The sequence below is a fragment of the Lithobates pipiens genome, unplaced genomic scaffold (assembly GCF_037356315.1).
Source record: "Lithobates pipiens isolate NorthernLeopardFrog02 unplaced genomic scaffold, aLitPip1_a1.2 Scaffold_22, whole genome shotgun sequence".
In the NCBI taxonomy this organism is placed as follows: domain Eukaryota; kingdom Metazoa; phylum Chordata; class Amphibia; order Anura; family Ranidae; genus Lithobates; species Lithobates pipiens.
In genome coordinates, this window is record NW_027507784.1 from 117,658,506 (window position 1) to 117,668,695 (window position 10,190).

The 10,190-nt window shown below is 41.8% G+C and overlaps 1 protein-coding gene across 1 annotated transcript in view; it reads right to left on the reverse strand.

Moving 5' to 3' along the window:
* Positions 1-5,631, reverse strand: part of PDE1A (phosphodiesterase 1A) — a 420,545-nt gene extending 414,914 nt beyond the window's left edge. The window contains exon 1 of the mRNA XM_077448128.1: positions 4,893-5,631. Coding sequence (XP_077304254.1) covers positions 4,893-4,993 — 101 coding nt within the window. The 5' untranslated portion in view covers positions 4,994-5,631. The remainder of the gene's footprint in view (positions 1-4,892) is intronic.
* Positions 5,632-10,190: the final 4,559 nt, after the last annotated feature.

Here is a 10,190-nt window from a genome sequence, read left to right on the forward strand (position 1 = left end):
ATTATCGGCTACATAACGAATGAGGTCATCATATACAATTTAATATATGTTCTTATCATAGATTTAATATTAAATAAAATTATACATTTAAAAATAACATAATAAAGTAATAATTTTTATAATAAAAATTACAGAAATTGCAAAAATTACAAAAATCATTTCTGCATATGTTTTAATCCTATAAACATGTACTAATATGGATTAGTACACTATCAATGCATGTCAACCCCACTATATAGCACATATTACTATTGTTAATCTTGTATATACATTCATGGACTTCGTAGCCCACCTTCAAAGCGCAATATGAGGTGGATCAATTTAAAGACTAGAATAGTATCTAAATGGAAAAAATTTAAATAAAGTAAAATACTAAAAACTGAATGGATAAAATCCCAATATGAAAAATCATTCCTAGAATCTATAAATAATTGCTCCTACAATCTATATATAAAAGAGTTAATATCCCATTCTACATTCATCCCGTGAGGGTGGTGCATTTGTAGTTCATAAATCCAGAAGGTTTCAAGTCTGGAAACACCTCTGGTATTGGCTCCTCCCCTCCAGGGTGCAGTATATTTGTCTATGACAAGAAATTGGGTCCCAGAGGGATCCCGAGCATGACACTGTCAGTAATGACGTGGAACCGTGTGTTTAATACTACCTTGTTTTATCAGATTGATGTGTTCAGCCACCCTCGTAGTAAAGGATCTTATAGTACGGCCCACATACTGCTTGCCACACAGGCAAGTCAGCAGATAAACCACATTTGTTGTGGAGCAGGTACAAAATTGTTTGATAGTATAGGTTCGACCAATTACAGTCGATCTTTTGTAGTTCTGTGCCCACAAGTGTTATGCTGACATACAAGGCACCTGTCAGGTCACCTAGGGGCGAGGTGACAGGTGCACCCCGTAGGGATCCGGAGTGCACCGCAAGGTAGTGGACCCTACGTCTGACTGCTGCAGACGGGGGACAGATCCCACTGGGGTAAGAGCGTAAGATTCCCCGGGGCGCGGAGTCTAAGAGCCAGCTGGTGTTCACCAGAAGCCTCCAGTGGTGAGGATGGACTTGGCTGCAACTGGCTCCAGGTCGCGACCCCCAGGGTCCCCCAGCTCACACCCACAGTAGGCAACAGAAGGATAGGGATGGTGAGGGACAAAGCCAAGGTCGGGGTCACAAGCAGAACAGAATGGTCGGGTACATGCCAAAAGGTCAGGGTCACAGGCAAGCAGGGATGGTCAGAACACGCCAAGGTCGGTAACGGAAATCAGAAGCAGAGCACACAACAGGAAACAGGAAGCTAATACACAAAGGTTGATCAGCCCTGAGCCCTGCAGTGCACAGGTTTATATAGGACTCCCTGATAGGGCCTGGGGTGGAGCCATGCTTAGAGGAGAGGTTATAAAAACCACCAGGTGGAAGAAGGTGGCTTCTTAGTCTGAAGACATGAGGGAAGGTAAGCAAACACAGGAAGATCACTGCATAACCATGACAGCACCTTTTGCATGGATAATATCCGATCCAATTGTGGAAACCGCCCCTAAACAACAAGTGTTAAATGAACCCTAAGGGTTTTCAAAACCATCTGTGGAGGCATCTAATCCTTTCTTGATCTTGCATACAATCATCCAAATTTACTGTAGTGTTTTTAAAAACTGCCACTCTCAGCATTATTTAAAATTTTGTATACATGCAAGACCGGACCGTAAAGATAATAAGGTCTGAATGCAGAGAATGGGAAAGTCATATTGCTCACAGTGCCACCAAAGTTTTCTAGCTGATAACAAAAACAAAAAAAAAATCCAGATCATCGACACAAAGAAGATCAACTAGATAGGAATGCAGAAACATCTTATCCAGGATCTCCAAAGCCAAGCCTCTTACAGGTCCCGGTTGTAAAAACAGGGTCACTTCTGTCATACAAATACTACCTGTCTGTTTTTTTTTTTTTTTTTAGTTTTATTCTGCATTTTTGGGGGGGCAAATTGTGTTTCCCCTATTTAAAATTTTTCAGAATAGTGGGGTTTTCTCTAATGTGACTGCTAAAGTAGAAATACAAGTATTTTCTTTCTCTACTTTTCATTAAAACAATATTTTAAAATTGTTAAGCTGAATCTCTGAATGCTCTAACCACAAGAGCTTTGCTTCAGTAAGGAACTACTGTATTGTAAATTCTGTTACATTCCTGTCAGAGCATGGCAGCGACTGATACAAATATCACTTTTAAAAAGAATAATGTGCGTTACCATTAAACACATGGTGGTGGCTACATTTTATGTGTGTAAAGAGTTAACAGCAGAGTTAATCAACCACAGTGACAATCACCTCACTCTGCTGAGGTTGTTTGTTGTCCTACAATAAGGAAAATCTCTGCAAAGGGAGGGGCCAAATGGACCTCGGAGAACAGCATCTTCTTTAAGTGTGTTTCAAATTAAAAACAGGGACAGCAATGTATAAAAGGGATGCAGTAAACTTAAAGTAAACCAGTGCTTTCACACCAAAGTCTGATCATCAAGAAAACAATGACGTACAACACGTGCGATGGGACTATAAAAAGGAAGTTCAATAGCCAGTAGCCAATAGCTTCCGTCTCGTACTTGCTTCAGAGCATGCATTGTTTTTGGTCCATAGGAACAACATCATTTTGAAAAAAAAAGTCAGATGAGGCATACACACGATCAGAATATACGATGAAAAGCTTCCGTCTGACTTTTTCTGACGGACATTCCACTCGTATGTACGCGGCATAAGTCTTTTTAACTTGCTTCACATTTTCACTTGTACACTTGCAGAGCACTTGAGGCACAAGTTCCAGTTAACACTTTTCCAATTTATAGCAAATTTGTGTGGCAAGTCTTTAACAAGAGCAAAGTTGCAGTGCTGAGTCTACAGCAAGAGCTCTGCAAGTCACAGTGACCCCTGTGGTGAGATGACCATTGCACAACATAACTTAACCAGAACTTGCAGCAGACTTGCAAAATGTTTGCAAAGAAAGTTTATCTGGAGTCATGCAATGCGGACTTTCCGCAATTGTGCAACAAACGTGTGAAGCCTGGCAAGTCTATCAATAGCTTAGCAAGTCATTTTCAAATTTGCAGCTCAATTTCTCACTATCTGGGTAAGGAACCTAGCACTGTAACATGGATTTTGGGAGAGGGCCTTCAGCCCAGCACAACTGTAGCATCTAGGGGTTTACACAGGGATTCCACTTCTGGTGCCGTGCATGAGCAAAGAATATGTTTATTTTTTTTTAAAAGAGAAAAAACAATGCACAGCCATGCTTAAACTAGACAAAAGAAAGTTGAGTTCTGTGTGTTGGTGGCATTTTCTATTTACATTTTTACTAAGTAATTCAGCTCATAATATACTATATTACCAAACGTATTGGTGCGCCTTCCTTTACGCACATGAACTTTAATGGCATCCCATTCTTAGTCCGTAGGGTTCAGTATTTTCAATTTTCCTAGGAAGGCTGTCCACAAGGTTTAGGAGTGTGTTTATGGGAATGTTTGACCATTCTTCCAGAAGTGCATTTGTGAGGTCAGGCACTGATGTTGGACAAGAAGACCTTACTCACAGTCTCTGCTCTAATTCATCCCAAAGGAGCTCTATCAGGTTGAGGTCAGTACTCTGTGCAGACCAGTCAGGGTCCTCCACCCCAATCCCGCTCATCCATGCCTTAATGGACCTTGCTTTGTGCACTGGAGCACAGTCATGTTGGAGCAGGAAGGGGACATCCCCAAACTGCTCCCACAAAGTTGGGAGCATGAAATTGTCAAAAATGTCTTGGTATGCTGATGCCTTGAGCGTTCCCTTCACTGGAAGGTCCATAAAGACATGGATGAGCGAGTTTGGGTGGAAGAACTTGACTGGCCTGCCTGACCTCAACCCGATAGAACACCTTTGGGTTGAATTAGAGTGGAGACTGTGCCCAAGGCCTTCTCGTCCACATCAGTGCCTGACCTCACAAATATTCTTCTGGAAGAATGGTCAAACATTCCCATAGACACACTCCTAAACCTTGTGGACACCCTTCCCAGAAGAGTTGAAGCTGTTATAGCTGCAAAGGGTGGGCCAACCCAATATTGAACCCTACGGACTAAGACTGGGATGCCATTAAAGTTCATGTGCGTGTAAAGGCAGGCGTCACAATACTTTGGGTAATATAGTGTATAAAGGTGCATCAATTCTTTAATGCTACCCCTTCCACTTATGATTTTCTCGGCATTGTAGTGTATGGTTAGATAAAAAAACAATACTTAGGGCACTCAGATGCTTTTTCACCCTACTTCCTGAGAGCTTGGACAACTCCTGTGGACCACATAGACACCGCAGTTATGATGTCACTTCTCACAATAATGAATTAGTATCCTGGTTATGAAAAGATCATGTAGAAAAGATCTGCCAGAAAATGCTTCAAGACTTTAGATAACAATACCAATACTCTAGTGTGTAATTCACCCAATATCCCATTTTAGTTTATAAGAACATAGATTAGTAGTACAGTGTTTGGTAGTTTTGAGTTGTTTAAAACAATGTGCTATAAAATAGAATTCTCACTTAACCTACAAAACGCTGGTCTAGCCCAACCCATTAGTCATGAAAAAAGCAATGAGCAAAAGCCTGACATCCTTTCACTTAACTGTAAATGCTAAAGCTATACAAAACATTACTTTAACAAAGGGCACTTTTACAGCTCTCATTTTATTTCAGAAAAGAGTTTAAGAAAACCACAGTGCTTTTTTTTGCTACAGCTTCAGTTAATAAGCCCATATAGTAATTCAGCAACACTTCAAGTACAGCAGTGAGTACTCAGTCTCTAATGCACTGTAGTGATGATGCTAAACAGATCACTTAAGATAAATAACTGTGGAGCGTATGATACTTACATCCCCTGCAAACGCTGAACCATTTTATCATTCGATTCCTTCTTTTTTAATTTGGAAGAAGTGTATTTCTGCTCGGAGTCTTCTGAGGTCGTAGAATCCATCGTAAGTGTCTTATGGTGTAACAGTCACATTGACTATAAGTCCCACCAAGTAAAAGCATTCCTTAGTCCATTGCAATCCACTAACCCAATGCATGTAAAAATATAGCAGTAGTAAAAAAAAAAAAAAAAAAAAAAAAAGAACCTAGACCATAAAGAGTTTAAAGAGTTAAAGAGAAAGCTATTTTTTGGTAACTTAATGGAAATTTCCCACTGTTCTGTCTCCTTTGGATTTCAGCAGTTTAAAGTATCCTCTTGCTCTGATAAGTAGAAACAGTACATGCAAGATGGTTAAGTATACCACTGCCTGCCTGTACGCTCAAGCTCTTCCCACATGCCGCTGAGTTTTACAGTTGTGTGCACCGAAGCACAAAAGCACTTTGCAATACCCAAGGATTCATTGTCATTTAGAATAAAGGAGAATTACTTAAGCTCTCCATGAGAGACAGATTTGCGGTAGCGAATAAAAAAAAAAGCACCAAGACAGAAATACAGAAAAAACAAGGAAAATACCCAGCATGAACTAAAATTACAAAATCTCCAAGGCAGGATAAAAAAGCTCATATTCTCCCATAGATCTGCAGAAATCAGTTAAAGGTTTAATCTGAGCATTAGCACGGCTCTAAAACAGATAGATCACTGGTCTTTGTGGGTATGATGTAGTTCAAGGAGCTTGTATCATCTGGTCCAGAATATCATTTCATGATTATTTATCCCCTTTTAGCAACTCCACACAGTAGGTAAATGTCACTTACACCAGTGATGACTGTAGCAGCTGCAACACACACTCTACATCACTTATTCCTGAAACCCTTTAGGTCACGCAGCGAGAGAGAGAATAGCAAACATTTCAGGCTAAACAAGAGGGCATGAGTCAGAATTGCTTTGGAATTACACCCTAATGCTGCCAAGATTTTGCTTTTATTTTGCACCTGATTTCTATAGTGAAGAAAATCAGCTTTAAAGAGAAGGTATTCATACGTTCCCAGGAAACCCCAAATCTTTATAAGGAAAAGGCACTTACAGTGTAAGCTTCTAAAAGCACTTTATAAAAAGATGCCCTATGAGGTTGATTTACTAAAGGAAAATAGGTTGTTCACTTTGCAATGGAATTTTCACATTCAGGGCCAGTGCTACCATTAGGCAAACTAGGCAGCCGCCTCGGGTGCACTGCTTCCTAGGGTGCCCGGCCACTGGGGTTCCTAGTCTCTTCTCTCTACAGCAAGCAACTAAGTCTCAGCATCAGCAGGCAGCTGCCGCTCTGTTCACACATAGTGCCAGAGGCACAGCGGCGGCGGAGGACTGTGTCTGTGTCCCGACTTCCGAATGAATGGAAACAAGCAAACATTCATTGATGGGCACTGGTAGGCTGCCTTGATGGGCACTGTTGAGGTGCATTTGATGGGCGCTAGTGAGGCTGCATTGATGGGTGCTGACAGGCTGCATTGATGGGCGCTGGTGAGGCTGCATTTAATGGGCACTAGTGGGCTGCATTTGATGGGCGCTTCATTAAAAAGGTGGGGTATACATGGGCAGGGCAAAGGGGGTGGAGTCAGGGGTGGAGCTAGGGGGGGCAGCAAAATGAGGTTTTGCCTAGGGTGTCAAAAATCCTTGCACCAGCCATGTGCACATTGCAAGGGAATTTTTCCCAAAGTGGTCAAATTTTGTTTTGCAAAGACTACCCAATCACGTTCAAGAAAAGTGAAAAAAAAAATCTGCATTTTTGCTTGCACATTATTGAATGATGGTAGATAGGGGAAAATATCCTTACAAAGTGCAACTTCCCTTGCAAAGTAAACAGTCTATGTTGTCTTTTATGTGTCATCTCCCCATAGACTGGAAGAAGGTCCCCTTTGTATCTGCTTTGGAGCTCCACAGCTATTGTTGCTTTGAAGCATTGAGGTCTTGGGTTCACTTCCAATCAGAATACTATCTACATGGAGTTTTAATTCACATACCTCAAGGTCGATTTTCTTCCCCATTTAACATTTCTACTGATATACAGTAATTAATTGTGTTTGACTAAACTGATTGTGAGCGGTGTGTCAATCTCTCTTGACTCTTGTAGGGAGTGGATTTAGATGTGCTCTGTAAAGCGCTGGAAACGATGTCATTGGTATAAGCACATGGGAAATTAAATAATACATTTGTTGTCTCTGTATAGTAATGCTTTTCTGTTTGGCAAAAACCATCAGAAATGAAGGCTTAATGTCAGGCAGATATAAAGGACACATTTTAATACCGAAACCCTGGCGGTATGATTATGTCGGATTTTAGGTGCTGAAAGCGGTACAATTATTTTGCATGGAAATTTGGCATTTTATATTGTAGGCCTGTAACTAGTAGACATCCCGGGTCATAACGTTTGAAATACAAAATCATAAATTATAATATAATAAATAACTATAAATAATAACAAATAATATATAACAATAATACATTTTATTCAATAAATTTTAGTCTAGTTTTTGGGCCAAACAAGGGTGCAATATTACTAGTCATATTGCTTTAGTAAACATCCCGGGTATGATACATTTTGAAACATGGGACTGCACAAAGTCCAACCTCAAAATCAGGACAATAGAACCTGGTTTCTTTTGGGATTTTCCTTCCAGTGTCATCACGATTTGAGCAACAAACTACGCACATCCTTGTGGGCGCTGCCTTTTTTCAGTTGGTGGGATGTGGTCCCTAAAGTGACGACCAGTCAGGCATTCTGGGTTGACAACACCAGCAGCACGATGTCCAGTTCTGTTTGCAGCCATTGATGTTGGGTGGTCAAGAAACATATGTTCTGCAACTTTCCAAACAAAGTCAGCATGAACCACAGGCTTGTCACTCTTTTTTTTTTTTTTTGTAGAATGAAGGCATTCCATAGGCATTGTTCAAGAAAATGCCTGAAGATCTTCTTATAATATTTTTTGTTGTTGTTTTCTCATGGCTGGATAAAATGTCATTGCCTGGTCGGCTCTGTCAACACCTCCCATGGTGTTGTTGTAGTCTATAACCACTTGTGGTTTCATGATGTCTTTCCCACCTTTTGTGTGTACCATGACAGTGGAGGTGTTATGGATTGTACTCATTAGGCACACATCTTTTTTGTCATGCCATCGCAGTGCCATCATTTTGCCTTTCTGCCAGGCAAGCATTTCTCCCGTCTTGAGCTTCTTATTGCCAAAGGTTGGAAGCATGCCATGCCGTTAGCCCTAACGGTTCCATAGGCATCCATTTTGTGCTGTAGGAGGAACTTATATAGTTCAGGAGATGTGTAAAAATTGTCTGTGGTTACACAATAGCCCTGATTTGGCAATGGCTCAATCAATGAAAGAACTGAAGAGGTTGCCATTCCATAATGACTGTATATTTGGTTGCATTTGGTTCCTTTACCGGTCTATAGGACAGAATTCCAAATATAACCAGTGCTCGATTCACATAGCATGAAAGATTTTACACCAAATCATGCCCTCTTTAACGCTATATATTGTATCCAGCTGAGCCTTCCCTTAGATTTTCGTTTATGCTGATGCCTCCATCTGGCACATAGCTCTGTTGGAAATTATTCATAATCATCTGATATACCTCCCAAATCTTCTTGCGTTTGGGGCTGGATGAGTAGTTTCGTCAAATGTTTCATTATTTTCAAAGTGCAAATATTTCATTATCAGGGAACATTTGTACTCTGACATGACCGTGCCAAAAAATAGAGTGGCTAGTAATTTATTGGTTGTCCAATACCAGTTCTGCAGGGGTTTCCTCACCACTCCCTGAAGAATTATTAGACCCAGAAATTTCTAGATGTTTTCTTTGGTCACTGGCTCCCACTTTCTGCTCCTTGAAAACCTCCAAGGTGTAGCAGATTATTGCTTCTGGCACCGGTTTGTCTCCATAACTATTTTTTCAATAACCTCATCTGTCAAAAATAGTTGGAGGTATGCCAAGGGGTTGTCATCTCCAACATCCACTTTGATACCAGGTGCTCCAGTAAATGGGAATCTTGGGGGAGCTACGTGATCCGTACCGCAGTCAATAGAGCACCAAGTCCACACATCACTGATGTCAGTCGTAGGATCAATCACCGAATCAATTTCTGTGTCTGATAACGAACTTCCCCATGAATCGCTATCACTGAATTCTGCAAGTGATTCTGTATTGCTATCGCTGTTTTCCAGCACGTCATTAACTGCTTTTGAGGTAGAGGTGTGATTTTTTGATGCCATGGTCGTTTTGAAGTTTCCAGGCAGAAAGTACAGTAAAACTGCAGGCAAGGGCACTGGATAAAGCACTGGGGGGGGGGGGGCAAACTGAGATCAATTTATTAGATACAGTAATGTAATCCAATAAGATTACAATGTATGTCGTGTTTTGTGCTTTATACTTTTTCAATCTGCCGCCGGTTCCACCCCCCTGCGTCATGACGCTTGCAGGAAAGGGAACACACAGAGGATCGAGAGGAGGATATGGCTGTTGTACACAGCGGGACTACATCGTGGGATCCCAGGGGAAAGGTAAGGTGAGTAACCTGTTCCAGGATCCAGCAAAGCAATCCTGAGTGTGGCTCGGGGTTACTGCTAATGGTACTGAAATCTCACCCCAAGCCACACTTGGGAATACCGCCAAGGAGGTTAACTGCCTCTTGCAGACCCTGTACAGCAAAACTCACTGTGGGAGATGGAGGAAGCAGAGCAGGGAGCCAGTCAGATGTGCCACAGTTGGGGCTGCTGTTAGAAACCACAAGGACCCCATATAGCCCCCTCCTCCCCAATAATCACAGTTTAGTATGCTTCAGTTATAAATGAACACAGTGAGCGATCAGTATTGATCACTCATTGTGTTCATTCAGGACATATTTACCAGACCCTTCCCCTACCCTCCATCCTGAAGGATCCCATTGTAAGCTTGCAGCTGCCTGCGGGAAGGAGAGGAGGGAAGCTGGCAGCATGGCGTAGGTAGAGGCGCCTGGGATGAAGGAGAAAAGTATGATTCAGAGGGAGGGTGATCAGTGTGGTGGGGGAACCAATCACATGTATGGCTCTCTTTGCAGTGGCTGAAAGCTTGGTGGGAGGAAGAGGAGAGAATGCCAGCTTTCAGTTGCTGCAGAGAGAGCCATACAGGTTCCAGTATTTAACACCCTCCACCACGTTGATCACCCTCTGTGTCCACATCCGATTCACCATGCTGCCTGGGCTCCCTGCTGACTCGG